Source organism: Gambusia affinis, linkage group LG03 (genome assembly GCF_019740435.1).
Source record: "Gambusia affinis linkage group LG03, SWU_Gaff_1.0, whole genome shotgun sequence".
Taxonomy (NCBI): Eukaryota; Metazoa; Chordata; class Actinopteri; order Cyprinodontiformes; family Poeciliidae; genus Gambusia; species Gambusia affinis.
The window spans coordinates 27,315,253-27,332,391 of NC_057870.1; the positions used below are offsets into that span (position 1 = coordinate 27,315,253).

General features: G+C 37.4%; 1 protein-coding gene and 1 long non-coding RNA gene across 2 annotated transcripts in view; one reads left to right on the forward strand and one right to left on the reverse strand.

Annotated features, from left to right (window-relative positions):
• Nucleotides 1-17,139, reverse strand: part of fras1 (Fraser extracellular matrix complex subunit 1) — a 264,241-nt gene that overhangs the window by 68,888 nt on the left and 178,214 nt on the right. The window contains 3 exon segments of the mRNA XM_044110758.1: nt 3,929-4,255; nt 10,575-10,659; nt 13,076-13,370. Coding sequence (XP_043966693.1) covers nt 3,929-4,255; nt 10,575-10,659; nt 13,076-13,370 — 707 coding nt within the window.
• On the forward strand, nt 1,342-2,951 carry LOC122827780. Its single transcript, XR_006370122.1, has 2 exons — nt 1,342-1,881; nt 2,804-2,951. It is a non-coding gene; the product is annotated as an uncharacterized LOC122827780 (long non-coding RNA).

Below are 17,139 nucleotides of genomic sequence, written 5' to 3' on the forward strand. Positions count from 1 at the left end.
TATCGTTAGCTAAACAGATCAATATGCAATGTGTACTGTATCTGACACACACTAAAGATTTTATTTTAACAGAAAAGGCTTTGGACTAAATTGTTACTCGTGTTAGCCTCTCTAGCACAAAGTACAGCTGGTCAATCAACCATCGCTGTGTTCAGGGAAGCGCTGATTAATAATCCAGAAATAAATATCAAGCCTGGAAACTTGATATCGTAACGGACTGGATGCTATGTTTTTAACGTAATGTTTGCTCGTCTTGCGGGGCGCAGGCGGTTGATACGGTAACAAGTGTGCTTAAACTATAAAGAGAGAAAGAGAGTAAAAAGGTACGAGTGGTTTTGAGTTGATCACCTGTTCGGGTTATTTTACCTTTGTTTACCTTTGCTGTGGCGCATTACAGCCGCTGTAGTTTCTAAACGTTGGACCAATTACCCTGTTTGTTTGTGATTATACGTCATTCATAACAAACATCAAAAAGAACAAATATATTTCATAAAATTTTAACAAACAAATGGCTTCTTTACCGTAACAGAGCTCTTTGGTTCCTCTTATCAGTCTGTAGCTTCTCATATTGAGGTCATCAAACCAAATTTCAGATCTACCATAACTGACTGACTGACTGACTGACACCTGCTGGCCGCAGGTTTGCAACCAGCTTGTGACTGAGAAACCAGTAACCTCCTCCCAGATGATGACATGAACTTGTTATTTCCTCTGTCCATTGTAGTAGCTGATATATTGTGAAAATCAGGTAGAAATGATGCACTAATGGAGTCATGTTTACATAGAAACAATGCGCTACGAGGCTTTGCTTGTGAGACTTGCGGTCACGTGGGTCGGTTGTGGGCGGAGCTTGGTAAGGTCCATGCTTGAAAGTAGCAATTTATATGTCACAATGAGCGTTTATGTTAACATATGTGAAAAGAAGTAAACTTTTCCAAATTCATTTAATTTTCTTTGAGTTAGTTTTGTAAATATCTGAATACTGAGAGCTTTGATTGTTTGCTTTGCGACAAGCTAACTAGCTAGCATGCTGCTAACTTACAAGAAACGTTTTAGCAAGAAATATGAGCTTGTTTTAAGTATATAATTCCTTAATATTGATTAAAAAGAACTTGTTTTACTGGCAGATTATGTCACTTATAGCAAGAAACTTCCCATGTGTTAAATAAATTTTTCTGCCAATGCACGTTTAATCAATATTAAGGAAATATTTGCTTAAAACACACCTGCTGAAAGGTTACTCTGAAGTTAGTTTGTCTTGAATTGTACTGAGATATTTGCACTAGAAACTAGACCAAAAATACTTGGTGTTGTCTTGTAGCTCAGTATTAGAGTTGTTCATCCTCCTGAGATAGTATTGTTGTGGAACTGCTGATGAATGCAACTGAATGTGAAACTTTTCTCTTAGCTGCGCTCAGCTCGTTCTTGTTTGTTTTTTGACAGTTTCAGTCCATTTTACATGGAAATAAAGGAAGAAGTAATTAATCCTGACTCCTGTGAAAGGAGTTTGGATGATGGTTAGTTTTGGTAGAAGAGACCATAGCAACACCATTATAGTGTGAAATGTGAATTTTGCACAGTAGGTCCCCTTTAAGATAATTATTGTGTTTAAATTAAACAAATATACTAGTGATTGAAGCCATTACTGCTGCAGAGCTCTGCTCACTCTCTGTCTTTGCTTTCTGTTCTGTGGTTTATGCCGTGGTAATCCACTTCTGTGGATCAAACAACAAGGCAACAAGGAGGAGGCACAGTGACCACCCTGGAATCTTATCCAAATCCCGCGGACACAAATCGAGGACGTTCCATTAGCTTTCCATCATCCTGTCCGTCCTGCTTGGCTTGAAGGCATGACAGACTGCAGAATCAGGACATTTTACAGTAAATTAATACTGCCATGTGTGAGTGAGTGTGTGAGTGGGACGTTATTGATTTACAGAAGGGGAAGAAGAAGAAGCAGAGGAGTTTAGCCTGAAGCGCTCCATCTGCACACAGCCAGACAAACAGAGCTGCCCTCCAAAATCAAAATGTTTTGACTGCGTGAGCAGAAAAACTAGAGGAAAAGTTTTTCTGCAGGAGAAAACAAAACAAGTTTCAACAGCCCACACCCATCACTCTGTAGAACACTTGCTTGTTGCAATTAACCATTAATGCAAAGAAAATATATGTAAAGAGGACCTATTATTTAAAATACATATTTTACATGTTTTCGTACTTCCATTTGGTTCTCGACCGTTTCTAAAAACCTAAAACAAAAAAAAAAAAAACACCACCACAAACTGTATTTCTGGCAATAAGTTAAAAGTCTTGAAAATGAGCCAGTTCAAAAACCTCCAGAAAGTAGGTTACCTAGCAACCCAAGCTGCGCTCCAGCAAGTTTGGTCAGCTGGTTTTACCGCCGTACGCGCTGTACAATGACTGCTGGAAAAGACACTTTCTGCATTCCTGTTGGTTTTTATTATGTTAAGCACTTTGAACTGCCTTGCTGCTGAAAGCGCTCTGCAATAAAATTTTAACTTGTAACTTTAACCAACAGTGAAAATGCGAATCGTTCTGGTGGAAACTTGAGTCCTTAAAAAAAAAAATCTGTGCCGCTTTGCTTCCTGCCTTCGGTTCCATTAGCAACCAGGAAGCCGAAAGGATATTTATCTTTCCAAACATCCCCTCTACTTGCAGCCAATCCTCCTGTTTGGTCGCTGGGGTTCACGCCGACTGCAAGATAATCGCGTCCTTGTGATGAAATGCTCACCAGAAGCGATGACAGCTGCCATTGTAATGACTCGACCTGCTTTTTCTGTTTTAGCAGTGAGGCTACAGGGATCTGTCAGCGCCTCCAGGAAACTATTTTCAGGGATAAAGTCAGCAGAGCATCTTGTGAGGACATGTCAGCTGGAAGCAGAGGGATGACTGCCGCTCAAGTTGATGCAATTAAAGGCATCTGGAGGAATGCAGTTCGTGCCGAAATGGTTTTACTTGAAGGCGTTGAATTATAAAAGAGCAACATGTGAAAAGATCATCCCTGTCAAACTTCAAAAGTCAAATTTGTAATGCTTCAGACAACATACTCACACAAATGTATTATCACCGTTCAATCTGGTCAAAAGAATTTTTATTTATTATAACATTTTTAAAAACACTAGATCTTACCACGCATTCTTGTTCTTGTTTGTAATTAATTTTTCTGTTATTTGTTTCAAAATCTTCACTAATTTTTATCTTTTTTATTTTTATCTTTTATCTTTTTACTCAAAGAGCCAAAGAGAAGAATTCAAATGTAATAAATAAGTGGTTTAGTTGCTTTATGTGTTATATTTCATTGAAATGTCAGTGTATTTGTTTGTTTTGTGATTCAAAAACGTTTTAAACATTAACTGAATTAAAATGTTTGTTTTAACCGTAATCAATAATTGGAGTATTTGTCTTGCACACTACAAAAACACAGAATCTTACCAAATGATTTTAGTTTAGTGCAAATATTTTAGGACATTTGAAAAAAGACAAAACTAACTTACAAGCAACTTTTCAGCAATATATGTTGTTAAAGTAAATGATTCCTTAATATTGATGAAAAAGTGCTAGTTCTAGTTGAAGATTATTTTGTTTATAACACTGGAAATTTTTTATAGTGAAATAATCTGCCAGTGTAAAAAAATCTATATTAAGGGATTATTAAATTAAAACAAGCTCCCATTTCTTACTAAAAAGTTACTTTTAAGTTAGTTTTGTTTCATTTCAAGTGTACTGAGATATTTGAACTAGAAACTAAAACAAAAACACTTAGTAAGATTTAGGTTTTTTGCAGTGCAGCTAATGGGATTATGTTTGCCATATGTTGAGTTTTTGCAAATAGAAAATGTAAAAAAAACAAACAAAACAACAATAATAAAGGTTGAATGTGAAGCTGTTGAAGTTATGTTTCCCTCCTTACCTTGTGGACAATCTGGACCTGCAGCAGGACGTTCCTGTAGCTGTGGCCGTCATTCACCTGCAGCACCGCGCCGTCCTCCACCGCCGCCGCCGAGCCGTCGTGGACGTACTGGATCTGCTCCTTGGAGAGCTCCTCCAGCTTGAATCTGCTCAGGGCACGGTCGCCATGGAGACGGGTCAGCTGGCCGTGACGGGGCGGTTCGAGGACCATGACCAGGACGTCGGCGGGGTTGTCGGGGTCGTTGATGTGCAGCACCGACTTGGTGATGGCGGCCGTGCTGCCGGGCTCCTCTAAGGTCAACGGAGCGAGGGTCACCACTCTCGGGGGCTGGAAGTAGGAAATAACGAGGCAAAGAAGTAAGATTCCTGTTTTCAAATGTAAATGGCGCCCATTATGTTTGCTTTAGCTGATTAGAATAGGTCCATGAGCAACACAAAACATATTTATGAAACAAAATAATTTTTAGATAATGAGATTTTATTCTGATCAGTTTATAATAAGCTGGTTTAGGGCGTCTTGTCTCTTTAAATCCAAATAATCTGCTGCTGGTCAAGCCTTTTAACTCAACATTTACACTCATACATAAAAATGGCTGCAAACAGATGCGCAATTATACAACCCTACATCTTTGAAAAGCAGAAGTGGAGCCTCCTGCACAACCAACAAGAATGCAGCAAGTGGTTTCCGGATGGTAAGTCAACAACAAAACTCTTGTCTTTTCCAGAAGCCTTTTAATATTTATTTATTTCCCAAAACCAGCTGACCAAACTTGCTGGAGCTGGTTGGGGTTGCTAAGTAACGGCGCAGTGTCATCATTCCAGAGGTTTTTGAAACAGATCAATTTCCAGACACAAAAACCATTGACTCATTTCCAAAAAACACACTGCAAAAAAAAAGAAAAAAAAAAAGAAGATGATCAATGTCAAGTTTATTTTTGAAGCACTTTTAAAAACAACATTTTGGTCTAGTTTCCAGTACACATGAAATAAGACTTAACAAGTGGCTGGGTGTTTTTTTAAGCACTTGAGCTGCTTTTAGAAGAAGATGGGAATCAAATAGTATAAAAATGTCCAAAAAGTAAATTTTCCATAACAAGTCCCCTTTAAAAGGCATCATTCTGTTTGAAGATTTGGAAACTGCTTCAGAGTGGCAGCACATCTCATCGCCATGAAAGGCTGCTGAGAAGATCTCAAAACCTAACAGCGGTTGTGTTTTCCTCTGCATGACTGCAGCCTGGCGCCGCGGCCGCCTGCTGCAGCGTGGAGCCGCGATGTTGAAGGAAAGAGAGAGGTTAAACAGGGCGCTTCGTTAAGCTGCACTCAGCGGCGCCTGACGCCTCACACAGCTAACAAAGCCAGCGAGGCGCGGCGGCCTCCCGTTGTGAGAAACCTTCTCCAGAGTTGGACGTTACCTTCCTGCTTCTAATTACCGAATGAAGATGAGAGGAGCAGGAGGCGGATATTAGAGAAGAGAGTCTGGTTCTTTTCTTCTCTAACCATAATGAGACTCTTATAGTGCAGTTTTTAAAATACGACATTCAACTGATGTGCAAATTTTAGCCTTCCAACTAACCCTAACCCACTCAAAAGAAAAACTGCAGATACTGGTTGGAAAAAAAACAACTCCAGCAATACTTTTATAAGTCATTTCTACTGAGAGGATTGACGTCATTCAGGAGTGATTGGATTCTTTTCTAAGCCGTGAACGAGTCTCAATTAGTTCTGTTCTTTGTTGTTACGACTTTGCTTGCTTGTAAAGCTCTGCTTGCACATCAACATCTATTGTTATTTTTATTTAATTAAAAATGATTAAATGAATTAAATACAACAGATCGATACAAATGGTAGGAATTGGTGGATAATTTTAAAGAGGAGTTTTGATTATGGCTAAGCAACTCAAGTATATTTTTCTTTTATTGTGCTTCTAATTGTTATTAATGCACACAAATCTTGGTAGGAAAGAATAACTTATTTTTTTATTTCCATGTGTTTTTGACATCATCGGAAAACTTGAGGCTGCAAACTGTCAGAATCTGTAAATAACTTACAAAGTCGACATGTTCACATTTACAAAGCAGCGCATTAGGATGACCAAAGAAAACAACATTAAGAGAGTTAAAACATTTAAGATAAACTACCTTTAAGACACTAATATTTTCTATTCAGTTCGCATATTTTAAGATGTGTTACTTCAGGGAAATTTCAAGTTAAGTGTTTGTTAAATCGGTTAAATGGTCCTCAGTATGAAAAAGTTTGAGAAACGCTGCATTTAGCACTTGCTTTGGTTTTGACAGTTAAGAATCCAGGGATATCTTGCTGCATAAAACTGCTCAAAGCATGAAATATTTAAATGTGAACATTATCTCGTATTTCTGGAAAGTTCAGTACATTTGTTTGAAATATGTTTTTTTAAAGAAAAGCTTATCAAAGTGCATGCTGTGAGCAGAAAAGCAACCTGAAGATTCGCCTGGAGGACAGAGAAAGTGTGCAGAGCTGCAGGTGGAGAAGCGAGCGGGTTTGAAGCTGTCGGGTCAGGAGCTCCGAGCGGCGCAGCGTGACGCAGAGCGTGCGTCTAATGTGAATCTCTCCTCGGCTGCTGGATGAACTCCAGCGTTTTGGCTTTAGAGCAGCAGCTCAAGCCGAAGGAAACGCCTCGAACAAACTGGAGATGCCCTGATTCAGGGTGACCCAGACCCAGATTCTTCTACCAGTTTCACAAGTTAAATTTAGAAGCAGTAAAGCCACAAGGGTTTAAATTTAAGACTGACATAAATACAGCAAATTTACTTACTCAATAACTAAAGAAAGTTAAGTATTTGCAAGTCTGTCTCACATATGTGTAATATGTGATTTTACTTGCTTAAAGGTTTTTTTTATGTGCTTTGCTTCATTGAACATGTTAGGATAGGTCTATACAAGCATGTTCATTACATTTTGGGCACAAAATCATTCTTAGACAATGAGATTTTAGTCTGCTCAGTTCTGCCCATTGAGCCCTTTTTAGGTCTCTGTCTCTTTAAATCCAAAGAAGCTGCTGCTGACCACACCCCCCCCCCCCGCAACTCAAAGTTTACTTTTGCACATGAAAATGGCAGCAAACAGATGCACAATTAAACAACTATACATCTTTGAAAAGCAGAAGTGGAACCTCCTGCACAACCAACTAGAATACAGCAAGTGGTTTCTGGAATGTAAGTCAACAACAAAACACTTTTGTGTTTTCCAGCAGCCATTGTCCAGCGCATACAGCAGTAAAACTAGCTGACCAAACGCAGTGGAGCTTAGCTTGGTTTACTAAGCGACAGACTAGGTAATGGCGCAGTACAATTTAAATGTAACTCAACTTCAAGGAGATTTTTGAAACAGCTCATTTTCCAGACACCAAAAAACATTAAGTTTTTGCCATTAACATATTTTTAAGCATTATGATTGTTTTTAGATACAAATGGCAGAACAAAAATGTGCAAAATGTGAATTTTACTGAATAATCCCCCTTTAAACATGCAGTTTTATGACCACAACTCTATTGCAGGCTGACTTGGTGGGTAAAAATTCATTTTAATAGCACTTATTGATTCATTGCATCATTGGCAGTAATGAAACTGATCAGACTTTTCATGACCAGTAACAATTTTTGATTATCGGTCATGCCCATCTTGTTAAATCTGATATTAAAGATTCAAATATTAATATTAAAAAGACATAAAAAACAAAAATCCATGCATATTTGATTTCAATGTAACAAAAAGTAAATAAATAATCAGTCAGCCACATTTATGCACTAAAGTGCATGTCCCTGAACTTCAAGCATCTTCTTAGTTTTGATGAATTAATAAATGCAAGACTCAAATATTGCCAAAAGAAACATAATTCTAAGTCAGAGGCATAAATCATAGAAGGATGCAAAAATGTTGATGGAGGAAGAAATTTATGAATAAATGTTCAAATTTCAATGTTCAAATTTAAGAAAACATAAAAAATTTAATGGAATTTAAGATTTTTAAGCAGTAAATTTAACATTTGGGAACCTTCCAGTAGTCCTGGTACACAGAAGGCTTCAACATGAATAACAAAGAGGCAAAACTTCTGCAGGTTGTTTTTTTCTCGTGAGGTGGATGTCTAGTCACTGGCGCCGACCTAGACTGTGTCGTCACGTCTCCGATCCACACAATAAAACCGAAGACGTGCCGGTGCTACCCAGGAGCGGCGGCGTGTGGGGCTTTTAAATCGTGCAAAGGCACGCCTGCACACCAAAGGAAACGGCTGAAATCTCCCACCTGAGGCAAATGAAAACAATCAGGAGGCAGAATCAGGTGGGAGGGCAAACCTTTCATCCTGCACAGGAGAGGTGTCCAACCTTTCATCTGGAGCTCTTTCCCCAAAAAGCCACGACTCAGATTGCAGCGCTGCTGCAGAAACAAATAGTCTGTTTTGTGTCGGGGGTTAAAACGCACTTCTCTTCTCAGTGGAAGGAGCCAGTGACTTCTATCAAAGGAAGCACAGCAGAGCAGACAGAGCTATCGGAGCAGAGCCATCATCTGAGAAACCGTCTCTTTAAATCAAAGAACAGTCTGATGTGAGCGGCTACTTCAGCAGACATCTGCAAACAGCAGATGCCTGAAATAGAAGCAGACATCGCAGTCACATAAAAACAAACGTGTTTCTGTTATGATCCTTGCTTGTTTTACTTGTTTGTGTTTTGTTCAGGTCTGAGTTCTCCGTTATGGTTAGATTGATCTTGTCGTGTTTAGTTCACTTCTTTAAGTTTATTTCTTGTGCTCCTTTTTGTGTATTCTGCACTGCAAAAAGAAAATCTTACAAAGACTTTCTGTCCAGTTTTTAGTGCAAATATCTGATGTATATTTTGAAATCGTACAAAACTAACTTTAAATTAACTTTTTAGGAAGATACAGGAGCTTGTTTTGAAGTCAAAATACTAACTAGCTCCACTGGCAGATTATTTCACTTCTAACATGGGAAAAAATATCTTGTAATAAGTGAAATAATCTACCACTGGAACTGGGACTTTTAAGATAACAGAGACAAAACTTACTTAAAAGTAACTTTTCAGAAAGATAACAGAGCTTGTACTAGTCCCATTGTCAGATGTTTTTGCTTATAACAAGACATATTTCCCGTTTTATAAATGGAAATAATCTGCCAGTAGATCTGGTACTAGTCCCGTTTGCAAAAGAAAAACAAAATGTTATGATTTTTATGAAAATACTCTGGACTCCCAGTGAACTCAGTTCACACACAGAAAACAATCAGGAGCTCAGCTACATTAAAAAGCTACTTTAGCTGCGTTTTCATTACAAATGTGTGCAGAACTTCCGTTAATGTAAAAATTAAATAAAAAAAAAAATAAAAATTTTTGCATTTGCTGTGATTCCATTAAATAAGAAACAAAATAAAATCAAAATTGAATAAGTTTGTTCATCATTTTCCTTGCACTTCCTCAGGGTTTCTCCCAGAAAACCTGCTAAACCTGGTGGTGGCAGCACTAAGTGTTTATGAGTTAAAAAATGTTTAAATTTGAACCTATCACTAGATAATTATCTGTTATTGTGAGAATTATTAACACCAACTATAAAGTCTTAATAAAAGCATCACTAAGGCAGACACTTCCAAGCTGAAGAAGACGAGCTCACAAGACTGGACTCTCTGGCTGCAGTGGCAGAGAGGAGAACATTACAGAACCTCCAGGCTGTTATGGACAGCGCCTGCCACCCTCTGCACACCGTCATCTGCAGCCAGGAAGCAGGATCAGTGGGAGGCGGCTTCTTCCACAGTGAGAACCAACAGACTGAGGAACTCCTTTGTCCCTCATGCAATAAACTCTTCAACTCCTCACTGGAGGTGAAGGAGGAGAGCCAACAGGAGTACAATAAAAACAGAGGAACTATATGATTGGGCTGTTAATTTAATAATAAAAATCATTTAAGTATTGATGTATTGTTTGATGTGTGTGGGAGACTGAACTACAATTTCTCTGAGGGTAATTCCCAGAGGGATGAATAAAGGAAGAAAGAAAGAAAGAAAGAAAGAAAGAAAGAAAGAAAGAAAGAAAGAAAGAAAGAAAGAAAGAAAGAAAGAAAGAAAGAAAGAAAGAAAGAGAGAAACAAAGAAAGAAAGACAGACCGATAGATAGATCCATCCATCCAAAATACAAACATTTTACAAAAAATACAAATGTTGGAACTTTATTTGTTTTGAACTTTGTCACTTTAATAATCATGCATTATTTATGCTAAGGTAAAGTTAGTTTTGCTTTATTTGTTCCAGACGTTGCTTTTGCTAATTTTGTATATTTTTGTTCCTTTGTTAAGTTGTGCCTCCCTCGTGTGGCACATTTAGGTTCCTCCACCTCTATTTAAGCAGACTTTGTTTTTTGTTTGCAGATCAGTTTAGTTTGATCAGATCAGTTGACCTCAGTTGGTTTGGGCCCAAATCTCTTATTTATACTTTGGCTTATTTTGCACTGCTCTGTTACCTATTTTTTGAATTATTAAATTGAAATGTTTTCTAACCTTTTGTCCTTGTTTAAATCTGGTCCTTTACAAACAACCATACATCAAAAAAGATCCAGAAAAGCGGAGATCCATTGCTTTCAGGAGCTGGAGTGATCAATCAAAGTGAGTGTTTACCTGCATGGAAACAGCATGAACCTGAATGGCAGCCGGTTGAGAAAACATCTGGGGGTCAGCGGCCCGTAAGGTGAACTCACCAGTCCTACACAAAGAGCAAAAGAAGAGAACATCATGAACAACAAAGACGCAGCTGTTTCAAACCGATTGAAAAGGTGAAATTACTCTGATTGAGCCGCAGACACGATCTTTAGACCAGGATGTGTCCGGAAAAGAGTCAGCTGAGGCTAACGGTGTGAGCGATTAGACTTAATCACCTCAGAGCTGGAGAGGAAACGAGGACAGTAACCCACCACAGTTCACATCAGCAGTATGTCACCATCCTGCCTCACCATTAAAGGTTTATTAGAAACAACTCCCAGAGGCCGGATCAGCCAGTCTGAGCACCAACTGGAGCAGGACAGACGTAAATCAAGACGGTGTGTGATACAATCGGTTTAAATTACGTTAATATTTTAAAATATTTATTTTAATACATTCAGGTTTCTGGAACTATTCAGGATATTTTCATCTGATTGGCTGGTAACATTTTGATCCCGAGTGCAAAATTCTCACTGATCCGCAACAAGACAAGGCCGATTCACGTGATAATTCAAAATATGCACCATGTTGTATTCGATTATCACAAAATTAAAACTGGCTTAAAAAATAAGAAGCCCTCTGTTAAACAAACATTTTTGCACATCAATAGTTTTTCTGCTTTTAATATAATAGACAAGCCTCGTGTGAAAATATATTAAATTTTTTAAAATATGACCGCAAATGTGGTGGGGATTATTAATAGAGAATGGCTCTAACATTAACACAACAACCTGGATGAGGAGGAGTTTAACGTCACCGTTATTGATTGAAGCTCCGCCCCCTTTGAGAGTAGCTGCCGTTGCTAAGCAACATATGAAACACTTTACATTCGTATCGGTTGAATGCTGTGTGATCAACTGTGTGATGGACATATTTTGTTCTTTAATTGTAATTAAAGTTCTGAACACGTTGCAACTGGAATTAGTGTCGTCTTTTTTTTTGGGGGGGGGGGGGTGAAATGTAAACATACTTTTTTCTAAGGCAAAATACGGAGCACCTACTGTACAAAAACTTGTTCTTGATTTTCATCCCTCATTCAAATACAGTTTAAAATATTCTCTGGTTCTGCTGGGGGTTTCAACCTGATAATTCCCTAAAATCCTGCAAAACTAGGCAACTGAGCAAAATGCGAAAATTCAACTGAATTAATTTGGGATCGGTTTGTAGGGAAACCCAGACTTCCCTCTCCAGCGTCTCTGGGTGTCAGTAGAAAATAAATTAGCATTTGAGAGCCTAAACCTGTTTTTATTATAGCCTTCACTCTGTGTTTATAGATGCTTCTGAAATAACCACCGAGTCTCTCAAAAAGACATAAAAAGCCAAACTAAAGCACACAGGTCTGATCGGCAGATGATGCAGATAGTTTTAATACAGCTGTGATTCTGCAGGCGTTATCCAGCACTTCACATAATGTGAAAAATATGGCAGTAATGGGGAGATTTAATCTTATTTGGGTGGCTTACATTGCGATGTCTCTATTAATCTAAAAGCCTTAAACTGGGCAGCAGATCATATTTTGCTCATTTATTGGTTTTCCGCTGTATTAGGCAACAACTGACTGAACTGTTTATTAGGTTTATTATGATTGGATAAATGGACACTGTAGTCCAACACAGAACAGAACTGACTTATTTCAGAGCAGCTGCAGAGTTAAAAAAACCCCAAAAAACAAGCCGAAGGTTTGGATTTAAAGAGACAACACACTCTGATGTGCTTTCTGTGTCATCAGATTTGGGTCAAAAGCAGCAACAAAAAAAAAGAAAAGAAAAAAAAAGCAGAACATAACACACTTTATTTTTGCAGGATCCAGTATACAGCTGGACAACAAATGGATACTATATATATATATATATATGGAAACAAATAAATGCATCTGATAGAATATTCAATATATAGAATATTCACTGAACTCTGATCTGGAACCACACTGCATTCTGGGAGATGTAGGCAGAGGACAAACTTTAGAGAAAAGTAAAATAAAATCCAGATGTGTTTCAGTTATTTTTTTGTAATGTAAATGTACCAAAGTAAAGCTAATCTGATCTGATAAGCGAGTAAACGTGATTTTATTTTAACAAATACAACATAATAGATGAACATCCAGTCCAGAAACAACTTAGCATTACAGAAAAAAAACGTTTGTCTGCCATCACAGTTGGCCATGCTAACTAGCTTAAACATTTCTGACAGGCTGTGCTAGCCTCAGCCTAGCAGACAGCAACAGGGTGAGTGAGTAGAGGGATGAGCAGCGGCACACTGAGGGTGACTGACAGCGCTAAGACCCGCCTCCTGGCTCTGATTGGTTGTTTCTAGTTAGCACTGGGACAAGGCAGAGTAGCTTGATTTTTTCATAGATTATCTGTCTCATACCATTCTTTTAAAAGTTGCATTCTGCAGCTGTAAACATCTGATCCAGTTACCTGGCTTTGTTTTTCAGGTGTGTGAAGTGGACCCGACCACGCTTCAGCTGTGCCCACGTGAAGGTGTCGTCTTTGTGTAGCTCTCGCCTCATTTTCCCTACATTTTCTCCTGCTTCCTCCTCTGTTAACAGGACCAAACGCCCGTTGTTTGGTTCCTGAACAAGCTGGAAGATCATCCGACCAGAGGGACTGTCGGGGTCCCTGACCTCCATCAGAGAGGGCAGCAGAGGGGCGGAGCCACCGATGGGAACCAGCAGGGAGCCATTGATGTGGAGGACAGGGCTGTGGTGGTTCACTGAGAAAAACAAAAATGACAAAATAACATGTGGGGTTCTTCAAGGCTTCTTCCTCAGACAACTTTTATTCAATACGCTCAGATTACATGGTGCTACAACAAGTCTTATATTATTCATGCTATTCATTGCAGTCACAGAGTCAGCAGTTTTGTTTCCACACTGTAAAAACACAAAATCTATTATTTTTGGTCTAGTTTCTAGTGCAAATATCTTAGTACACTTGAAATAAAATGAAGTAACTTTTAAGCAAGATTAAGTCAATAATCCCTTAAAATTGTTTTTAAAAATAATTTTAAGGCAGGTTATTTCACTTATTACAAAACATTTTTACGTATTTAAGTGAAATAATTTGCAGGTAGAGCAAAGTAATTTTTCATCAAAATTAATGTAATATCTACTATCTTTCTGAAAAGTTGCTTGCAAGTTAGTTTGGCCTTATTTTAAGAGTACCAATATATTTGCACTGGAAACAAGACTAAAATACTTGCAAGATTTTGTATCTGTTAGAATTCTGCCAATTGGAATTATGAACATAAATTTGCCAAACAGAAACATTTTTGGGCTAAGATGAGGCGGCTATTCAGTCGTATCAAAATTGCCGTATTTTTTTTGCAAAACTGCAACGTAAACATTTTTTCACAACACACCAGTTTGTCATTTGAAAGTGTTGAATCCTTAATTCTGTATAATCGCAGACTACAATTTCCCATAAACGCCAGATGGCTGAATTATGAATATATTATACTTACATCCTTCGGCACCATAACTTTTAATAACTTATCATGTGAACAAACCTTTTCACGTGTGATTTCAATTGCATTTCTTATTTAATGCAAACACAGCAATGGCAAATTTGTGTTTTTTCGACAGCAGAAATATAAAATATAATGGTAAATGCAGTTAGTGTACCTACAATTTCAAATAGTGAACAAGTCAACAAAATAGCAAAGGCTAAAGATCGACCTCTAACTGGCACTAATGAGGCTAAAAACTAAAAGACACCCAGGAAACATCGGTATTGCTTCATGCTCAGACGTAAATTTTAACATCAACAAAATGTTTATTACTAAATCTGTATACTAATATCATAAAAAATAAAGGATTTATTGCTGTAAACCAACTAGTCAGAGCAGAAAATCCAGGAAAGTTTATTTCGATTGAGATCTTTTCAAATTTTCATATTAAATATACAAATATACATATATAGAGAGGCAAAAACTACAGAATGCATTAATCTAAACCACATTTCCATTATTTTTAATAAAACACTGAGCCTCATAATTACTGTAATTAGTAAATTTTTAAACCTTTCAAAGGGTTCAGCTTAATGGATAAAATGACAGCCGGGCAGTGTTGTGGGTGTGAGTGGGTGTGAGTGGGTGCTCGGGGTGAGAAAATGCAGTGAAAGAGAAACGGGTGGGGGAAGGGCAGTAATTCACTTCTGAGAGAAATAGCGGCGTGAAACAACTCGGTGCTGGTGTGGCATTTTAGAAACAGGCTTTAATTGGAGCTGGCTGAACTTTACACGTGAACTTTTTAAAGATCGGCTCTTTTTCAGATGCTTGGATGTAATCTCATTATATCGCCTCTAATGATGCCAACAGCCACTCTGAAACCTCAAACTTTTAGACATGTAATTACTATTACAAATGGGAACAACTTTATAATTTAAAGCACTAGTGTAGGGGGGGTGCTATATGGTATATATATTTTTATTGGGTGGTAAAAATAATTTTTTTAAACTTTTCTTTCCTTTTCTTTTTGATTGAGTCATAAATTAATACAGACCTCGAGGCTAAAACTGTTCATTATTCCAGAAGAAAGGGGCATTTATCTCAAAGGGAACACAATTATATATTTTTCTCTAAGAAATAAATTTTAACACATTTTTTTCATAAATCGTTTCACAACTGCTGCCTTCCCCCCAGAGGCCTGCGGCATTGTCACTTATAGGTTCACAGCATCTAAAGATAAATGAAAAGAACAAGTGTAGGGCTCCTTAAATGACTAAAATCCACAGTCAAAGCTTTATTCTTTGTGATTCACAAAGACAAATTAAATCTATACGTCACACAGTTATAGATGTCTATCTTAATAGATTTGTGAATTAGTACTTCTGCTGCTGTCATAATAAAGTTTTACAAACTGTCATCCATTCTGAAACATAAAGACATTCAGAATAAATGTGAAACAATTGAGGTGATCTAACGGCAATATAATAAGACCATCTATGTCTGTGTTTGAGCTGAACTTAATGGAAAAAAAGATTTGTTGTGTTTTTGTAGCCATAAAAGGAGAAAGTTTCAACCAAAGCCAGAAGGGTTTCATCGTCTCTTTTTCTGTTAAATCATGCTTGTGGTAGAATATCAGCGTTCACTGAACTCCTCTCTTCACTTAGATAAAAAATGGTAAACCAACATGGCTGTAGAATATTTTAACTGCCATTTTGTAAGTTGTCCAACTCTGAACAGAAGGTAGCTTAACTACAATTAGTTGATTGGAAAAGATCAACTTTTATTAGCTGTTCAATTGATTTGCAACAGCTGTAAGGTTGGCTCAGTCCAGTAGGTTGCAGCAATACAGCTATACGCTAGTTGCTAACCACCATAACTTGTCAGAAGAAGTAGTAAGGTTGACTCTGATTAGTAGCTAGCTTGACTATAATAAGCTACTAGTTTGAGTTTTAGCACTTGTCACATAAAAATACATTATTAATTTTTTTTTATTTTTTGAACTGCATCGACAATTCAAAAGCTGTTTTATGTAGAAGAAATTTAGCTCTTTCATAGACACTGCCCGGCTGTAAATAGGTGAAACTATTGGGTGTTAGCTTACCTCTCATTAGCCATTAGCTTGATTATGACTTCAAACACAGCTCAGATTGGCTCTTAGTTTAACACAAAGTAAAGGGTGGCCCTGAATACAACACATAGCTATTTATTTATTACTACTGTTGTTATTATTAGTAGTATCTCAAAATCTCAAATAAAATCTGAACTATGATTGAAACGCTGACTGCTACTGGAGGTTCTTCCTGTCCAAGTAACCACCATTCACATCGACTCTGGTAAGTTTTATCCACATTTAATTTCCCTTTGGGATAAATAATGTGTTTTTAAATGTGAACTTAATGTCTGATCAGACTAGCTGTAGTTTTAGCAGCTGGTAGTAGCATAAATAGCTTTGACCTTTACTCTGGTCTACTGCTTTGTAATTTTTCAGCTCAGTTTGAATATATTTTACATTCAAATGTCCAAAAACACTTAGATCTAATATTTTGGTTTACTACAAGTTTTCAGGTGCCTGTACATTTTGAAGCTGCAACTTTATTTAGTTTTAAAAGAATGCAGTGGCATTTTCTTTTAAAAACTTTCTTTCTTTATTGAGATAAAGATTCCTTATCTTAATAAAGATGTTTTTATCTTTATTTTTAAAAGAAGCTTTCATCTTTAGTTTTAAAACAGAATATATTCAGTTTTTACAGCACTACCAACGCAAACCCTCAGTTTCTCTCCATGTGTAACTCCCAGGTAATAAATTAGTCTGTTATCCTTGAGATCAAACTGTATCTGATCACTTCTCAGTCTTAGATCTAAAGAGAAACTAAAAAAAACCCAGCAAGGTAATTTCAGCATATTATTTAGTCATGAGACAATCACAAATCCAAACAAGGTGCTATATGTGGACGTTAACTTTAAAAGCAGGCCCTCTCTAGATTCAATCAAACAGAATGACGCTGTGGGATTTATAACCCTGGGAAGCTTAGGA